This window comes from Erpetoichthys calabaricus, chromosome 11 (assembly GCF_900747795.2).
Source record: "Erpetoichthys calabaricus chromosome 11, fErpCal1.3, whole genome shotgun sequence".
NCBI classification, from domain to species: domain Eukaryota; kingdom Metazoa; phylum Chordata; class Cladistia; order Polypteriformes; family Polypteridae; genus Erpetoichthys; species Erpetoichthys calabaricus.
This window is the reverse complement of record NC_041404.2, coordinates 82,788,710-82,809,378: the sequence shown is the minus strand read 5'-3', so window position 1 is coordinate 82,809,378 and position 20,669 is coordinate 82,788,710. Positions and strand designations below refer to the sequence as shown.

The 20,669-nt window shown below is 39.2% G+C and overlaps 1 protein-coding gene across 8 annotated transcripts in view; it reads right to left on the bottom strand.

Moving 5' to 3' along the window:
* cxxc5a (CXXC finger protein 5a) overlaps window positions 1–15,007 on the bottom strand; it is a 296,926-nt gene extending 281,919 nt beyond the window's left edge. For 3 of the 8 annotated variants that reach the window (XM_051933913.1, XM_051933912.1, XM_028813471.2), the window contains exons 1-2: window positions 13,127–13,386; window positions 1,566–2,479 (exon numbers count right to left, since the gene is read on the bottom strand). In XM_051933913.1, coding sequence (XP_051789873.1) covers window positions 1,566–2,345 — 780 coding nt within the window. In that variant the 5' untranslated portion in view covers window positions 2,346–2,479; window positions 13,127–13,386. The other 5 variants (XM_028813474.2, XM_028813475.2, XM_051933911.1 and 2 more) reach the window with 5 other exon arrangements.
* Window positions 15,008–20,669: the final 5,662 nt, after the last annotated feature.

Sequence of the window (20,669 nt, the reverse complement as noted above, 5' to 3'; positions counted from 1 at the left end):
CTTAGCATTGGTTAAATGGATGCTAAGTGTGGCAACAAGTAGGTACAAATGGTACAAAATACTGCAATGAAAATGTATGATGTAGCCATGGATCACACACAAACCTTACATACTTTTCAGTATCCAAGAAACGTGCATATTGGGTGCCAACAGTGCAAATCTGTTGCAGCCCTTTCCTTAAGACTTAAGAAGCCTGTTTACCTAGCCTGTTTGCTACCTAGTTTTTAGGCTTTTCCATTATTTATTTTCACCACCAATGGACATTTATTAGTGCAGTCCCTCAGTGGGCCACCTTGCTTAAATGTACGTGCACATTACATATTTCAAAGCATATACTGTATATGTAATCAGACGGATGGAATAAATGAAAAGTGTTTTAAATATCCAGGCATAAATGACCACTTCCCACAGGAATAAAAATGATGGCAGTTGGTGGATCTCTGAACCATTTCCTCTTGGGCAGTATGTTAAGAAGGGTCTGCTGTGAGAATTAACAGGATTTAAAACTAATGGCCAAGAGCAGTCATTATTTTCCTCTACAGGCTATCTGTTTGAGCTCTAAGACAGCACTGTAACCCAGTGATTTCACAAGAACCGGAGGGGGGCGGAGGGGGCTAGTGAGGAAAGCCAAATCATTTATTTTAAAAGTGCCGAGGTTTTTTTTTTTTTTTTTCTTTTTGCCATCTGCTTGCATGTAAGCAACCAAAACAAGTTTTAAGCCATCTGTGTAGATCTGAGGCTCCCTGGGTATTAAGTTTTCTATTTTACTTCCCCCTATATCACCACCACCTCCAAAGCCCACAGTCTTCTCCGTACTAAACATGTATTTGCCCTAGGGTTCAAATGTATGTAATTGGTTTTAATGAGCAAGCCACTGGCATTGTAGAATGGGATGAGCACCACATTTCTGGCTTATGTTCTAATCAAAATCAGCTCTTCATCAAATACCACTTTTGAAATCTCATTTTCTTTTCAGTTTTGTAAAAATACATGTTAAAATATATATAATTTTAAAAATAAAAAAGCAGGCACACACTGGAGAGAAATGCTTTCAGTACAGACAAACAAGTTGAGCATAAATTTTCATCATTTTGTCTCAGGTACTGTATTTGCTTCAGTAGCAACAAGATGAAAGTATGAAAATCACTTGGCATCAAATCGGCATTAATGGCTCTAACAAAGTGCAAAGGTCCAGACTTCTACATGTCATACTCTAACTCCACAATATTAACAACGTTAACACATACACATACATCATGTATAGGTCTGGAAAATTATAACCAGCTGGTACACACGGCAATAAAAAAAACAAAAAAAAAAAAACAAACCACAAACAGGGAGTAAACGGTTCAAATTCTGTGAGAAATGTTTAAAAGTTAGCCAAAAGAAAAGAGTTCTTGCTAAAATGTGAAAAGGAAAAATAAAAGAAATGTGATCAGCTGATTGCAAAGCAGACAAAAGTAGGCACTGTTTTGTGGACAGTAAGAAGTCATTGTTGTCTTTTTACAAGGTCACCTTTTTTGGGGTCAGCTAGAGGGAAACTTTAGCTGCTCTAAGATGCTTACCTCCAGCGCAGCCGAAGGCTTCTTTTTAAGTTCCTCACACTTTCGAAATTTGCAAATCTGGTGGCCTGTTTTGCGATTCCGACAACTGCTGCATTGCTCACAATTTATCCGTCTGCGGCAAGGAGGGCACATCCCACATCTTTTCCTTTTCTTTTTCCCAGAATTAATGGCAGATGCCAATTCATTCTGCATCGGGTACTCTGCCAAACTAGCCATGTGCAGTGCGCTGTCTGCCAAAAACACGCCAGCGGGAGTCATGATGAAAAGGCCAGGATTAAAAGGAAAGCCACCCATGTAAGGAAAATCAGCAGGACTGTTCATTGCTTCTGTCACACTGACAGACTCGATGTCACCGATACCCGCTCCTTGCTCGTTAGGCAGAAGGACATGTTCTGCCCCTGCCCTTTTGAGAAGCTCCGCAGCCTGGGCAAAGTGTAAACCATTCTGTCCTTCTGAAGGTACTTCTACAGCCCTGTCCAATTTGTTCAGCACTTGAGAGATGTTTTTGTGTGTCGAGGAGGTAGAGTTACTTTTAGCCGAGGTCGCCTCGCTTCCATTACCTACAGTCATTCCATTCTGTAGCTGTCCATTTAGAGAACTGGCAGTGCCAACTGTGGAATACTGTGACAATGTACGGGACTTCTTAAGACTTTTGCTTAAAGGCTCGCTAATTATGCCACTCCGGTTTCTCCTTTCTGTGGTTGTGGTCTGATCGTCTTCGCCGTTGCTTTTGTCCAATGCATCTGCTTTTTTGCTTTCTTCTTGATGACCGTTAGACATGTTACAACACTCGAGGCAAGTAATTCAAACTGCAGGTAAAACAATGGCTGCTTTTGACAAATTGCTCTCTTAAACGGAAAGCCCTCTGTTCCAGTTTAAATGTCGGACATAATGGGCATCCTTTATCCAAGGAGCTGGAAAATGAAAGAAAAGAAACAGTTCTTAATGCTTTGCGTGTAAATCATATTATTGTATGAGAGTTTGGGGACACTTAGCAACAGGCTTGGGGTTGATAAAGCCATTGTGAGACACAGAGGAGCTATTTTTCTTACAGCACAGTCTGTTTAAATGAAAACAGTATGAAAAGATAATGTGATCGTGACTAAAGTCTAGCAACTTGCAACCCACTCAACGGATCTGACCTGGAGTAACAGCCGCCAGACGAAAACCAGCTACGACGAGTCTCTACCTTTCCAGGATATGAATCTGACAGATGGCCATACCTCATGCATAAAATGCAAAAGACAGTTTTGGCATAGAAAAACATAAGTCGAGAATGTTGCTTTCATAATTTACTACACATTTTAAGAAACTCTTCAACAGAAACTGTTCGGACAAAGATTCAGTGTTACACACAGAATTATGATGCACGTTCCATCAGGACAATGGGCTAACATTGTCAAAGCTGCTGAACGGACATCCCATAAAAGAAAATAATGTTACAACTATGATCGCTGACCCAGCTGCTAAAACAACTGACAAAGGTAAAACCAGGGTGTAAGTTCAACACTTACCTCAAAACAAAATAAATAAAACCCTGTCCATTTTGTCTTGCAAAATGTAAATGTTGCTAAACACCAAGAGCAGTTTTTTTTTTTTTTAACTGAAAGCTACAACATTCACCAGCAATGAAAAAAGCTGGGCAAGAGTGAGAGGGACAAGAGTGAGCCAACTGGTCAAGCACTCAAGCACAGTGAATAAAGTGCGCATGAATGCACAAGAATGCATGCTCCCCCTTTATTTAACCTTTTCAGAAACATATTTTTTTTTTTGCGCTCAATGTAGAAACTATCCTTTTCAGGTTAGTTTTTGGCTGGCTGATAGAACTATTTTCCGACTACTGGACTAAAATTAATGTAGCCAATTGTGGGCAGAAATTATTCTAATTCTACACATCATTTGAATCGATATACCCATGTTGCAAGATAACTGAGCTGTGACAGAAGGCTCTCTCTCTCTCTCTCTCTCTTTTTACCGCTTCTTGTTGCTCTGGTGAGAACAAGCATAGCAAGGAGTGTGCTTTCTGAGGAAGACGTTAGCCCCTACAAAGAATCCACAACAGCCTTTTCTTGGGGTGGACATTTTTTTAATGACATGCAAACTAACATCTATGTATAATTATTCCGAGATTTGGAAAAGAAAGACGTTTGGCAGACAAATTCTGCCTTTTTAGCATGTTTCAAGTAATTATTCATGGCACAGTGAGTACCACATCAACCGAGCGTTGTGTCGTCAACCCCTACAGCTGTGGAAACACACATTGATAGTCACTCTGTGCTTTCCAAAAAAAAAAAAAAAAAAAAAAAAAAAAGGACTATGAACAATGGAAGACAAAAAATTTTTTTTAAATGTGCAGAAATAATAAAAAAAAAAATATATAGTTACCACGGCAAAGCCAAAGATATACCTTTTGGGGTTTTGAAAAAAGGGTATCTGTATAGTGACTTTCAAAATAAGCACTACTGCAAGACAATACACATTAATATATAAAATAATCCGAATTAAATGAAACAAAAGTAAAAGACATCAAACATACAGTAGACATTTGGAAAGGGTTTAACATTTCTCCTAATTTCCCTTATGAACAGTACTCAATTTGTTAGGAACTGAAACTTGTTAAAACTTTAAAATGTAATCCAACCACAATACCTTTGACATTATAACCTGTTTAGTTCCTAGTTCTGTCTTTAAAGTTACTTTATTTCTTACATTCTTGAACACATCCTGTACTCTGCATTCAGCACTTCATTCATGTTTATAGGCCTTTGTCCTTACTTGACACCAGAGTGCTCCAACTTAGATAAAAGCAGAATATACTGTATATGCTGAAACTTGTTTGTACTGCTTGACTAATTTGTACTATCTGGATTGACATTTAGAAGAAAAAATAAATTGGTGTTGTCTGGTAGCACATGTTTTATTTACTCTTTATCACTATTAGCACTACAATTATCAAGTGCAAAGCATTTTGGATATACCACTTTGCATTAGTTGCTGATGCTGATTGAGTCTAAAGATCTATAAGGTTTTGATCATCTTTACACTCACAGTGAACAAAGTGTACTCGCTGTCTTTCCTGTTTCTTCCTACTTAGGCACACTATACTTAGTCTTCTTACTACGTTAAACCAGGTGTGCATACCTTTGACTTCTTCCAGGATTGACAGTTATCAGCTAAAAAGACTTAAATGGTTTAATATTTTCACTTTACGTAAGCTAAACCTAAAAGATCTGATAGTATGGTTAGAAAAGTAACAACAGTAAATTAAGTTAAAGTAACTTAGTAGCAGAAGCTACTTACTGGAATTAAACATCTTAAACCCTTAAAAATCAGAAAACATTGTTTTATGTTGCCTGCTTTTATTGTACATTTCAATGTGATCTCAATAAGCAGGACACAGAATGTGGGCAGGAACTGAAAAGACAATCTGCAGTTGAGGGACTTTTACTTAGGCTCTTCTTTCTGTTTTCTGATCTGTCAATGTAATAATATATTCCATCCATGCATATTGTCTTCTATTGACCTCATTTGTTTCACTCATTTTTATTTACATTTCTAAAAGGTTGTTGCCATTTTACATGTCAACTCTAAAGCATATCTTTTCTCTACAAGTGTTTTTATGCCCTAGTTAGTCGTCACTGTTCACAACTCTCCAAAGTTAATAACCAAATGTTACAGATTCTGTTCCAATAATACAATCATTTCTCCAGCACCACATTTTCCCATTACATCTCTTAAGTTGTTATTTATGTTCAGATTTCATTCTTCTAAGGACATCTACGTGCATGTTGATCTACATATAGTATAGTGAAACAGTGTAAGTACTTCTGAAGCACTCAGTGCACCAAAGACTTAAACCATCTGGGAAGCTGTTACCAGTTTCATTAACCTCATCACCCAAAAGGTTCTTCACTGTTCTTTTAAATAACTTTTCATTATAAAGGGTCACTGAAAAAGGTGGTCGGAATTTGAAAATATAATATCTTTTAAATTCAGAACAGAACTTCAATTATTTCTTTTAGATAATGATTTACAAAATAAATCAACAATGAAGTGCCGCACCACAAAACTTGTCGTGAGCACTTTTTTAGCTCTAAAAGCTGTGGCGTTGCCAGATTTGCAATTAGAGAGTGCTGAATCACCAGGGGGAAGTATGGCAGTGTTTGAAGTCACAATAAAAATGATACAAGGCCACGGCACACTAAAACGAATCACAACATAGCACCTCCAAAAAGTTAATGGGGACAAATTCGACTCCATCTCTTGCTCCACCACTCCAATAAGCCCACTCATGCACCCAAAGACAGATTCATCCCTAAGATGTTGATTTGTCAACACAAGTGCTTACAGATCTACAACTGTTCTTACATACAGACATACAGCATAAAGGTGAAATATACATACTGAGATTTTCTCAATGTTATCTGAAAATCTGAAAAACTAAGTTTCGTTTCATACTCAGACACTGATTTTAAAATATTGATCACATTTTTCAAAAACCCTGCCTACATCACTAAGATATTACATTTGAGACAACAATGAAATTACAACTTTTTACTTATTTTTCTAATATATTAGTATTATATTTTATTATATTAGATTTCAAATCCATCTTTCTTTTCTGAACTCATTCCATTTACCACAGGATTTCTAGGAGCTGGAGGCTATCCCAGCAGCTTTGGCCACAGGGTAAGAACTAACCCAGCACCCAGTTCGTGGCAGGTTTTCAAATATTTAACCGGCAATATGCAAACATATAAAAATCAGCTGTGAAAGGATATCGTACAATGGCACATTTCAGAGCAAAGTCACTTTATGGTACTTGTTTAGTCTGGCTTGTGAATACGATGTACACAAAACTACCTAAGAAAACTTTGAAACCTTTATATACGTAGTATCTGCAGAGATTCTCAAATTATATTGGGTATTTTATCACAAAATGAACTTCAGTTTATTCTGATCAATAAAAAGCTCCCCTTCATGAAAAATATTGCTAACACTTTATGCGGCTAATACCACTACAACATTTCAATTCAGCCTGTCTCACCTTTTAGGATGTATCGAGCCTAACTAAGAATGGCAGATTAATAGTCTAATCAACACAACTGCATCATAGCAGAAAATGACAGCAGATGCTTTGATAGCTTTGGATGATTTTAACGTAAAAACACCTAGGCATGATTGTAAACAGGAAAGATGTTGACATCTGTTCAAGTCTGGGCCGTGAATCTTTACTGACAGCGGCAAAATCTGTCTCCCTGCATGTCAAATTTTTTGACCTGCTCAGTGGAGCCGATTAATAAAACACCTGACTGCATATGACTTCACTGTGATTCCCTGATGCGTCAGCACAAATCACAACAATCATTTCAGATGATGTCACTAAAGCAGTAACATATTACTAATGGTGCAATGAGCCACGCACAGGGATGCTATACCTTAATCATATGTACAGTATGCTTCCAAAGATGTTACTGGAAGTTCTGTTCTCTTTACATCATTGATATACATGATCTTCAACAGGTGAAATACTAAAGAACTATGACAACACAATATAAATCACCTTCCTCGTATTATTTTAAAAATTCCTAATTTATTAATGTATTGTTAAATAAATCAAATTAAGCTCATCAATGGACACAAGCAGACCCAAGCTACTTTTCTTTTCATTTCTAGGGATTTCCTACAATGCCTAAAAAGGATTAGTGAATTATCGGTTGCCTGATATAGAAAAAAAAACTAAGAAAAAAAAAGTCAACAGAAAGAAAGGAAGGCCGCAGTCGTGGGAGTTAAGCCATCCGAGGTAGGCGTCTAGAAATGCGTTCTTTCAGGGCGGCAGAGCTTGCCCAAGGGTAATGATGGCAAGCTACATCTCTTCCTGTCGCAAGATAGGGAAAGTTAAAATAGGCTTTTGTTCATTTATTAATTGTGTTAGAAGAGGCTTGATAAAAGCAAACTGATATTTTATTGCAGCATCTTTAACCTTCATGAGAAGAATCCAGTTTATCTGAATCTTGATGTGATGACTAATAAAGTTCATGAAAACAAGTTACATTCATCAAGCCATACCCAAAAGAAAACTGTTTGAAACCACATTTTTTACAGAAGTACAAATTATTTTATAGTAGTAAAAGGAGTCAGATTTGATGTGTAAAAACAGTTCTAATTCGCGTGCCTAATCAGTATGATTCTTATCTAGGATCCCTTTGTCCATGCTATAAAGATTCTGATTTCCATCCACAATCCAAAGACATTTTGTTACACTGACTGTTGATGATGACGCTATATTTTCCAAGCAGCTATGTGCAGGAGTGTTCCTGAAAATGGTGTCCTAGCCAGGGCTGATTTTTTAACTTGTGCTCTTGTATTATTTAATTCAATTTACTTTTTACTTAACTGAGTGCATTGTTCCAAGCTCTCAAAGAGAATAAAATGGGTCTAGAAAGTTATAACAAGTCTTGGTACATATAGTATAAAACTACTAGTACTTTAAAAATGGACTAAGCATCAAACAAATAAACAATATAATCTCTTTAGACTCTTCTGATGTGTTTGAATAGAAGTGTTTGTATGGTTCTTGTCATATTTGTTGTAATATTACATTGCTCTGGATGAAGAATTATTCTAAATAATGATCTCCTTGTATATCTAACATGCCTCAAGCTAAGCCACATGTCATCTTTAGAGTTAATTTTACTCATCCAGCCTCACTTCAGGTGAGGCAGAAAGCAAAGTATAGGACATCAGCTGAGTTCAGTGCTCACACACCTACAGTCACCTGACCTGACCTGAACCCGATCAAGCAACATGTCTGGATAATCAACAGGTCCCTCTAACTCTGAAATGGAGTAGAATTTTAAAAATGGACAGATGATACATTACAGCTTCATTATAGTGGACTTTCTCAAATAACCAGATTAATGATGAATTATCCAAGCAAAGTGTTTCAGAACCCGTCTCTTCCATTATGGAATGTTGGAATGTCATAGCCTATTCTCACAGCACTAAATGCTACATAGAAACCAGCCCTTACCAAGTTAACACATCATTACAGGGCTCACTCACAAACAACCCCAAAAAATACTTCACCTAACTGTAAGAGTACCTGTTGAGAACCCATACTAACTCATGGGAGAATGTGATAACTCCACACAGACATAAACAGGATCAAGAATTGAACTTGGGTCCCTGTAGCTATCACACAGAAGCACTACCATTGCAACACTATACCACTCTGAGTTGAAATAATATTCACGCAACACTTTTACTACAGACTCCTGCAGAAGGTTACTTTGAATATATGTACAAAAAAGAAAACCAGATTCTTAAGGTATTTCTGACCTGAAGAAGTACAAGAAATACCAAACAACTGGGCTAATTGACAGATCCGATTTTAATAAGAAACAGAAGACCTTGCTGCCCTCCAGGAAGTAAGTTACATAGATCCCCTTGTTTTGGTGAATCAAGATTGTTCTTCTGATAAACACAAATGAATTATATTGTGCAACAACCTGTCTTTAATTTTATGAAAACATAGAGACTTAGATTAAGCAAAACTTCCAACACTTGAAAAATGAATGTTGTTGTTATTAAACACATTACTTCACATTTAGCGTGTTTTCAAAGACAGTGCAGAACAGCACTAAATTAACACACTGTAGAGTGCAGTACCAGACAAAAAGTGTAAGAATGATGAACTGAGTCATTCCTTAATCTATTCAAAATTAGCACTTTTGTAAATTACATTTAGCAACATTGTTTGAGACAAACTATTTGTAACTGCTCCTAAGAAAATATCTGAAAACAGCAACTGCAAAGAAAAAATTAAAGGCATTGCCTTTGATGCAAACAAATATACAAAGCAATTCATATTCATCCACCAACTTTCAGATTCTACTTTTTTCTGTTTGGACCTGGAAAGACTTTACTGACTGCATCAGCGTTAAAGCAGGAATAAAATCTGAATGGCACAGCAATCTGTCATTGTCACACAGAAAGTCATAATGGCTCAAATATGTTAGAGCCAGCAAGATCCAAGCACATTTTTGGGATGTAGTAAGAAGTCTAAGTATGCAAAGACAGCATACAAAGAGATGGGGGGTGTTTAAAATCAACTTGGTGACCAGGCCAAGAATTGAACTTAGGTCTCTGTACCTGTAAGACTGCTACACTAACTAATGTGTCACCATGCTGCCCCTAGAAAAACAAAACAAGTGTTAAACTTTAATATTTGTAGACCCCCGTGACCCTGTGTTCGGATTCAGCGGGTTGGAAAATGGATGGATGGATGGATTTTCCTGCAAGTTCAATTTTATTTCTTGTCCAGAATTTGGGAAACCACTTCAGCTTTTAAAGTATGCACAAAGTTAAATATGTAATACAGAATTATGCTATCAATAGAACTAGCCAATTTTTTTGTTTGTTTTGTAGTATGTTTTTAGGAAGCACATGTTAACATCCTAAAGTATTGTTTTAAATTGAATTCATCTATCTATGCAGGGTACCATGGTAACACACTCATTTACACCGATGCAACATACTGTAGATCCAGGTACTACAGTTTAATTCCCAGCATGGCCACTGTCTATGTGGTGTCTGCATATGCAACCCATGTCTGATGGGTTTTTTCTCAGTATACATGTTTCTCCCACGTGTCAGGATAACTGCTAGTACAGAATTTGCCCTGTGTGAGTGACTATTTGTGTATTCCCTGTGATGGACTAGTGCCCTGTCTACAGCTGGATCCTGGTTTGCACCTGTTGCTGTCAGCTACCTCTAACTCCACAATGGCTACAGCAAACTCAGAAAATCAATGAATCTAAATTTATCAACAGCATCAATATCACAATGTTCATTACATCCTTTATCATAAATGCTTATCCCATTCAGAGACGCAGAAAACCAGGGACTAATCCAGCAGCAATGGGCAGAAGGCCGGACCCCTCACTTGATGGAACCTCTCAATCAAACCAGGGAACTTTACATTTGTAAATCAACCCAAACATATATTTTTGAACTGCTGGATGAAATATGAGGAATCCAACAGATCAGGTTTGAATTCTGGCATGGTCATTGCCTATATGAAGTTTGCATGTTCTCTTTGTGTCTTTGTGGGATTTTCCTGGCTACTCAGGTGTTCCCCCTAGATTTGAAGATGAGCAGGTTAGGTTGACTGCTGACTCTAAACTGCAACACAGCAAGTAAGAGTAAGTGAGTCCAAAAGTGTGCCGTGTGACAGACTGGTACCATGTTCAGGACTGCTTCCTGCCTTACACCCAATGCAGCCTGGATGCTATTGATCTCCCAGTGACTTGACAGGTAAACAGCACATTGACACACATGAGTCATGGGGTCATAGTTCTACCTGTTTTATCACTTTTTTACCTAATAATATACTTTTTGTACAAAATATATAGCCATGGGTTTGCATGAATCCCTGAATTGGGTTCTTCATCTACAACTTAAGCTGTGTTTGATTTCAAAAGACCTATGGTATTTGTTTCTTTTCCTATATTACATACATTACACGTACTGATACTTCAATATATAGTCTATGTTATCTATCTGCACTGTATGAAGTTTTACAAAGTGAGCCAAAAGTCAGCAGCTTCTGGCACTACTCTGTTTTGTTTTCTGATCATCCATTCAAATGGAAATTCCAGGGTTTAATAACGCTGCCCAAAAGATCAAGTTTTTATTACTAAAACTATTACTGCCCGATGACTGCCAAGTAAATCCAGCAGGTGCACATTATTTTACCGAATTTTAAAATATTTCTGCGTTGAGAAAAATGAAACGCTATCTTTAAAATCGCTCTAGTGGTGTTATTGTAATGCAACTGCTCAGGAACCCCGAGTGTCGTTTGAAAGGCCCTTATTTGTCACTTCTCGGGTCGTGTCACGGATCAGTTCCTTCTGGAAGAGCAGCCCCTACGGCTTTACAGCCGTCGAGTCTCACGGTGTGCGTGTGTGTCACAAGAGTCTGGGGGGGGGGGGGGGGGTTACAGAAGGGAGGGAGGGTGACCGTTCCAAGCTAATGCTACTCTAATCGCTGGCTTCTTGCAATCTGTTTACTCCAAATCGGGGTCTCTTTTGTTCACTGCTATGGTTATCTCGGCTCAGCATGCTGCAAAGATCGAGTTCTCGTCGACCCCCCCCCCCATACCCCCCCAGATGACAACTGACCACAGGGCCTCGGGGGAGGGGGAGGGGCGGCAACGCACAGTGGGCAGGCGGCGGTGTTGGGACTGGGGGGGGGGGGGGTGCTTGCCGATGTGAAAGGTGAGCTTTACACCGGGTTCACTCGCCCCACCCAATTCAAGAATCTATCACGGCGGCAATAAGAAACCTCTACACTGTCTGCTGGGTTCTGTTAGCTTTTCCCGTTTCTCAAGACTTTGATGAAAGAACACCTGAGTCTTTACAGCAGGGGTTCATTTTTTGTTTGTCTAAGGTACCACAAAGAATGCTGCAGTTGCTCGCCTCTAATTCGCGTTCCTCAATCTGAACTACGTTTCATTAGGAAAAAAAAAAGTGGAGAGAAAAGCGCCGGATGACTGGAGACACGGAGGCTCGTAGCAACTTTCTGATTAACCAAACTGTTCAACCAGCAACTTCTCCGCTCTTCTGCCATCCATCATAACGTGACGAAACACCGCAGTGTCTCGTACTGGATATAATAATAGCGCTACTTCTAATAGTGAGGTGCCCGTAGCATCTCTGCCAGCGCTGCTACCAGCACCAGATTGCGGCAATAATGAGGGGTCGCTGAGCGTTTCAGTCATCAATCACTCCTGACCTCGGCTTTCTAAGCGCAACGGGGATTTAGCCGCTCCTCCACAACACAAATCGAGAAAATGCAGGCATAGGAAAAAATTAAAACAATGCAACAAATTGTACGCGTACAGATCGGATCGAGTCCCTTTTCTTTAATCGGGACGTTAGAGATTTCTGCTTATTGTGGTTCAAAGCGTGCCTCTTCATTGTTCGGTGTCATCACATCATTACGCGCTTACTAAAATTAATGTTTTCACTCCAGTACGTGTCACAAACAACTGTTAACTTTACAGAAGCACATGCTTTAACTCATTAAAACTTGCATTCACTCTCAAGCCGAACAAGGTAATGTTAGCACCTATTCCAAAAAAGCGTCGTTCGAATAAGCACTGTAAGTATCAAATAAGGACCGTAAGTAAAGGAGATAACATGCAGTCATGCACATAACAATGGTTCGAAATAACAGCGCGGCTTTTTGCCATTCTCTTTGGAATGAACGCACTCGGTGCAGTTCGCCGGGCGCGTGAAACAATAAACATTTAAGCAAATAATCATAATACCTTTGTCTAGACTCAGTGATCTGAAACCAGTATGTCTGCAGTGCCCTGTCAATATTTGCAGCACCACGGCTCCTTTGGTTGAGCAAAAAAACCATGAAGCCGTTCTCTCAAAACTTGCTCGTTATGAACATGACATCCCAACTTTCCGCAGACTTCAACAAACTGTGATTCCCCCTTTCAATGTATCTGCATATTTGCAAACATGGGCCTTTTCTTTCGCACCTACCAAAGGCGATTCAGGCGGAGGGGAGGGATCTGCCAGTCCAGTCCGTCGCTCACAGCTGCAGCTACGAAGACTGATGTCAAAAAGACAGAAAAAAGCTTGTCGCCCCACGGAGATATTCAAACCCTCGCACAAAGCCAACGCGAGGAGTTTGGAATGAGAAAATCACGTAAAACGCACTTCTTGAAGGCAAAGCGAGTGGGTTCCAACCTTTCGGTTCTTGCAAACCCACCTCTACATCCCTGATCGCTCTGGAAGTACATGCAAACACATTTCATAGATTTTTGGAGCTTCACGTAAAAACCGAACTGGACTTTCCGCCAGCTGGGGGGGCCGGGGGGCATTAAAAAAAGCTGCTTGATAAGAAACATCTTTATATAATTTTGTGTTCTTGATCATCCAAAAGTGAAATTTAAAGGTAATAACATTAAAAAACGATGGGTATATGTGCGTGTTTATATTGCTTTTGTGTTTTGCTCACCTGACTTACAGTTCCTTGACCACGAGTTTTCCCCGGGATTCCGTCTGTTTCTTTTCCACACCGTTTTATCAATGATACTGATTTTTTTTCCCTTACAAATCAGACTGAATAGTTTGTCATACCTCTTTAAGAACAAAGTTGGAGTTAACACATTGTTGTTGATAATGAATTACAATGCAGAAATATCGGGGCTGCTTGGACCTGAAAGGACAACGCGACAGGCAAAATCTGTCAAACGATTTGTAGATAATTATAAAAATCGAAAATATTAAAAATATGTTTTTTATTCCGTGTATTCAACTACTGTTATTTTGAATCGGTGCATTGTTATGTTTGCGCGATTTTAATACACAGTTTAAATGCCCGATTATGCAGAATTATACAAATGTTTAAGAATACGCAATGAGTATACTACAAAGTTAATGTTTAACGGTAATATTCGGCTCTTCTGCAGCATTGTGCCTACGCGACCTTCCGTCAATAGGCAACTTTTAACTATGAATATAAATCTTTTGGCATTTAAATATTCAGCGCCGGGTTGTGTAAACTGCACATTATCTAAACGCTGGTGTCACTTTTACAATGAAGAATGATCATAATTAAAATGTTCTGCTATTGTGCGAGTTTCACTTATAGTTTAACGTGTACCACTTTGTACTAGAACAAAAAATAAAATAAAAAAAGTTTCAGAAAGTACTCTCGTTGTTTTATAGCGTCTGTCCCTTATTGCTTTTATAATTAACACATACCTAAAGTGACATTTGTTAAATTCATATGAGACATCAATACTTGAATACCTGAACAGCTGTTGCTACTACCTCCGAAAGCCTCTAAATTATTCGATCTACTTTATTTTTAAAGCACAAACACTGGTCCTAGTGTCATTAAGTTGACGCCGCTGTATTTTGTAGCAGACGTGTCCCCGAAACATCGGCATATTTGTCTTGCGTCATATTTACCTACCGATTTGAAAATAGTTAAAGGATACCTTGATCAATTCAGACTCGAAACAACATAAAAAATACTTAGCAGTATTTGTATATGAAGTGGCAATTGTCCCTACATTGCATTCCCTGGGTATCGGGGATCGCGCAGTTATGCTTTCCATGAGGTCCCAATAAAAAAAAAAATGATGCCACTGGTCAGTGTGCCATATAGATACGCAGGGCTCGTCCAGCTCCCCTCTCCCTCCCATTAGAGTCCAGTCCACCTCTTGCCGCTGCCCTGTGTGCTGGCAGGCTGCCAATTGAAGTGTGTGGAAATGACACCGCCAGGGCGGCAGAGATTTTCCTTCATTTCTCTCCTTCCCGATCGCAGACAGGCTGACATTGGCTGGAAAGTGGAGCAGCTCGTCAGGGACAATCAATGAGAATCGATCGAGCTGCACAGACTGAGGCTCCGAGCTGGAAATATAACAAACAGCACAGAGCAGCACCACCAGCTAGGCGGCACGCACTCTCACACACACGCACACACTTATGTCAATCTCTCTCTCTCTCTCTAGCTGACACCGGCTCTGCTCACAGTAGGTCACACTGTTTTATTGTGTAGTCGAACAGTTACCGATTCATAGTGACAATTATTATTATCGGCATCAAGTTTACTTTCAGCTGCTGCAACATTAGCATTTAAGGTTTATGCGTAGATCAAGTGATTTTTGAAGCGCAAAACGCAAGAATATCTCAAATAATTAACAAAAGCTAGTGCGAAAAAAAACTTTCGGAAAATTTTATCTGCTTAAACCTGTAATCCGTTTTCAAGGATGACGCTGATGTCAATATTGAAAAGACTGAAGGATGGGAAAATGAAAATACTGTCGAATCTGGTTCGTTACGTGAATATCCAGCTGGGTGAATGCCCGAAAATTAGGGTGGCTATCAAAATAGTTTGTCTTGCTCGTGCAGAAAAATGTATTCCGTGCTACAGTTAGTTCTAGTAGTCTGTCGTTCTTGTTTACAGACTTAAATCACGCCGTTTCGTTTTCTCTGCTTTTAATACCTCCTAGCAGGTTTGGCTACGTAACTGAATCAGGACAATACGAAGTCTGGCGCATGAGTGATCTGTGAAGTTTGCTGGGAAAAGAAGGATTCTTCTGTAACCCTGGCGGCGCATCAATCAGTATTAGAGGAAGTGGCCAGGTTCATTTAACCAGCAAATATCCTGCATAGCTGCTAAAAACCGGAGACGTAACGAAAGTCTTCAGTCAGCGCGCATTTCTGGCTTTATTTCGAAAAGAAATGAAATACTTTTAAACCACTCGCATTACTTTTTTTTTTTTGGAAAAATAAAAGTGCGAATAATCTGGCAAGCAGTACGCGATATCCTATTACTGCAATGGCACGATGGCTTTGCAAACTCATTAGGGGAGCCTCTGTTGTTCATTTAGTCGTCTTTCGGTGTTTTGTTTCACAAAGATAAATCGGTCACATACTGTAAATGATAATATAATCATGCCCCAATTATGAAAGTCATTTTAAAATCCGCTGAAGTGAATGGTGGATATTTTAATAAAAATAAAATCAGGCAGTGTAGAATAAAACTAATGAGAAAACAGGGTAAGACTGTCAATCCAATCAGAAAGGACAGCGAGGGCTTTAAAAATAAGCGACATTATCTTTTAATACAGCGTCTCGTCCGCACTCCGTGAGGTGGCTGGATTTTTAATTGAGTTTCCAAGTGAAAGACGCCGTTGGTAAGACCGTTTTTTTCCCGTGCTCACAGACGCCGCAGCTAATTTCAAATGGCCGTGTTGGAGTCACTTTCCAGTCCCCAGCGAACACACGATTTACCGGTCACGTAATTTCAAGTGTATGGCTTCTTGAATTATTTAAAACCTGTCCCTTAAAGCGACTTATTTGTCTTGACTACGCGTCGTCCCTGGCAGCAGTGGGCATTAATAAAGTGTAATTTCTTTGAAGGCTTCCTAAAACGTGATGGCACAATAGACAGCCAGGTGGGAAGCTAATGTTTTCTAACTCGGAAAGCAGTTAATGTGTTATTGTGAGGTTACTGGGATGTTCAATGCCAAGAAATTTTGGATTCAGTTTAGTGACCGGGGATAAAAGCGTTATATATTATTCTAGCTTTCGAAGGTAAACAAACCCACAGGAACCCGCAACTGAAACGTCGTCCTTCTCATTTTTTTGTAATGCAAACCATAGAGAAATCTAAAGCACGTCCTCCAAGTTAATAAACACAGTTATGTCAACTCTTCTTTTATGTTCATTGCAGTTTACTTCAGATAAAGCAGCAACGAAGTGCGCGGATGGGTAGTGATTAGGACCCTGAAACAAGATAGGGCTCATTGGCAATATGGCCTGTGGATTTGTGGGATTTACGAAGTTTACACTTCAACTGCTGATTGATCAGCAGGAAGTCCTAGGGGAATGGGGGTTGCATCCGTAGGGAACCACTCATTAGTTTACAGCTCAAATGCACTTGGCTAATATTGTAATCGGCTTTGCCCCACAAAAACCCAGCCCTGTTCATGTCCAGGTAGACTTTTCCAGTTTCCCCCTTAGCTACCTTGCTGCACGCAGATTCGTTTTCTTAAATTCGTCACGTTTTAAACCTTAATGTCAAATTATTTGCTTATAGCACATTTGTAAGTTGATCTTTCCGAACTTTTTAAAATTATGTTGTATCTCTCTCTAAATTAATGTGTCAAGACTAGCTTTGAAAATCCGTTGCTGTCTCTGTGTATATTGTGATTACAGGATTATCAGCCGTTTCACTTCTGTGCTCCCGTATATGTAGAATAATATTCTTTTAATAATAAAAAAAAATACCCGCGGTAGGCATATGTTTTCTGAGTGACGCAAACTTTCTACACTTAACTTTGCTTGTTTCGTTGAAATCATTCCGAAATCAGCATAAATATGGGTTAATGACAATGGGATATGAGGACTAATCGACTGGCGCCATCGATTGGTGCTGCTGCTGCTTCACACCTTCCCTCTGAAGATCGGATCCAAATCTTGTCAGCGCAAAAGCAGTACCCTCTTCACTTTTTTAATGAGTTTCCTCTCACATCCCAAAACGCATCTTTTAAGACAAATGGCCTGTGTTGTTTTTTTGTCAGTGTGCCCTTAAGAGGACTAGCGATCGGATCAGGATTGGTTCCAGTCTTGCTCCTGATACCGACCCTGAAATAGACAAAGCGGGTTCATACAATGAGGTGGCTATTTATTGTATGGGAGCTGCAATGCACAGTTTAAAACATATCTAGTCGCTTGTTCAGTTTTATAAGTAAGTAAAATTTTAAGGCAGTGTAATAAAGGCCTTCGGTGGGTTGGCACCCTGCCCGGGATTGGTTCCTGCCTTGTGCCCTGTGTTGGCTGGGATTGGCTCCAGCAGACCCCCGTGACCCTGTGTTCGGATTCAGCGGGTTGGAAAATGGATGGATGGATGTAATAAAGGCCTTCCAAACCCTGCATCGGTGGTTTTGTGACCCGCATAAGGTGGTATTAGACGAGTGTGCACGTGCTGTGAGATAAACAACTACTAAATCCCCGATTATCAGCTGATATACTATAATTACAATAAACATAGAAACAATTTCATTTCATAGTACGACAATTAATCAATGTGAATATGAAAACTAACACGAAAAAGAACGAGTAATTATGGTTGTACACAAGATATGAGATAATACGCGCGGTTACGGAAACCATGAAAGTAATCTATTTGTTGTGTTAGTCATTCTATCGCAAGTTAAACAAGCTTCAAGATAATCAATCTGGTATATTTCAGACCTGTTTAATTACCCTATTTCTATTACAACAAATCATCCCACTGCCTCTACTTTGATCAGCCGTCAGTGTAGTCTGTTTACCCGGATAAATCTATAACGCGTACTTATATTGCGTTGTTGTACAATTTTTCGTTTGTACACTGTTTTCTTATTGCTACTTTAGTAAAGTGAACAGGTTCACATTTCAATAGAGGCACGATGTTTCCCAAATCGTTCCATTGCGTTTTGGTTCGCATCCTGATATGGCGCCATCTAGAGATATTTGTGGCGTATTGCACACTAACTGTTCATACATGCTTCTCATTCATCGGCGTCTAAGCAAAGTTCCCACAAACCAAGAAAAAGTTCGCTTATGTCGTCGTTGTTAGGAGGCTTGAAAAAAAAGACGCTAATAATATACTACGTCTCCCTTTTCAGGACATGTATGAATGGCTTATTAAATTAGTGTCATCTGGTTAAAGTAACGGATCGGCGCTTCGATGTGAGAATACATCAGTGTGTGTCCAAGCACCACGAAGACTGACGTCGTTCTGTCTTGCACATTAAATCTTGAGCAGCGGCTACGTGCAGCTTCACTGAACGCACAACTGCGGTGACACATTTTATGACCAGCGCGGTTCGTGGCCGCGGCTACTTAAAGAAAGAAAGAAAAAAAAACGCAGGCAGAAAGATAACGCTACACAATGGTCGCTTCACTCCCTCACAGCGCTGCCATGAATAGTTTTGACACGCATTGCTCGTTAATCCCTGAGAGGGAAAGGCTGCCTCTTTTGTACTGGCAAAGTGCCTGGTTTAGCCGTATCTCGTGTTATCCAGACTGTGTCCCAAAACCCCCCAACACTATTGCTACCAGCACCTTTACTCCCAAAATCAGTTTCCTGCTATAAACTATGGTTCAGAGACGATCTTGCCAAAAATAGACGGCAATCCTCCCTCTAGATCTGCGGAAAGTATTGCAGCAAAGCAAGGACAACTGCCAAGAGCCGTGACTCCCCAAGTCGCTGCATGAGAAAATGAGACAGGGTGTCTGTGTGAGGAACTGAACTACTCAAGATGAGAAGGATGCTGCCTTATTCTCAGCTTTGACACTGCATATACAGTAGATAGATAGATAGATAGATAGATAGATAGATAGATAGATAGATAGATAGATAGATAGATAGATAGATAGATTGATTGATTGATTGATTGATACATATATACATAGACAGATAACCATTTCTATCACTCTTAACTCAATCTGCCACTTTCTTTGGCCTTTGTACCATAAGTCCATAAAGCGCCCAGACCCCATCCTCATCTTCTTTCCGAAGGCCTGCATATTTTTCACAGTGACTGCTCCTGTTTTTTACACAGTCCAGACTGACCACATTCTTCCTGTCCTCTCACAGCTTGTCTGCATTCCTGTTTTTTACACAATGACCCCCAGCAACCTTTCTTCTCTCCAAGCTACTGCATTCTTCCTGTTTTACACAAAATCCCTCTGCAGTCTCCCCACAGAGCCAGCCGATCTGATAACCAGGGGCGAGTAGGGTTTTCTTTTACTTTTCACAGAGAAGAGAAGCTGACCTTTCCTTTGCAGAATAGATCACTACAGCAAATAAACCCACATAGAATGTTACCTTAATTAAACACTATAGATTTGTTGATGTCATTTTATAAGATTAAAATCTATAGGCAAACACATTCTAAATGAAAAACATATTCTAATAATTGTTTACAAGGAAGCTAATTCCTTTAAGATATATTTTTAAAGCTAATATTATAAGATTTGGGATTTTCACTTGAAGGTAAACCAGTAGGTAATCATACCTGGCAGAAAGTATTTATATTGAAATACTTTTAAATACAAGAGTTTAGTCATGTTAAATTTAACACATGCCCGTTTACCTTTAAAATAAAGTTATTTGCTTCCCATTACATACATCCTTTGCTATGGTTAACAATTTTAATTGCCCACCTAATGGGGTTTCTGGAGTGTCACAAAAACAATAAGTTCAAGACTTTGACAGGTTGTTCATGATTGCTCCGCACATATGTATAAAAATGACACATTATAAACAGTGTAACTTACATCAGAGCCAAATTAATGGAACATGATAGAATTTCATCTGTCCAGTACAGGTATGTTAGTTCACAATTTGGTAAGATTATGTTTCATTAATATGTTAGAATTTGACAGAAAAGCTATGCAAGCTTTTAATGTAAGTGGCTTGTGTCATATTATATACCTTGATTTTATAACAGATTATCCTAAGCAAAGAAAAAAAACTTTAATTATATGAGGAACCTGTTTAGTTGAGGTCAAAACT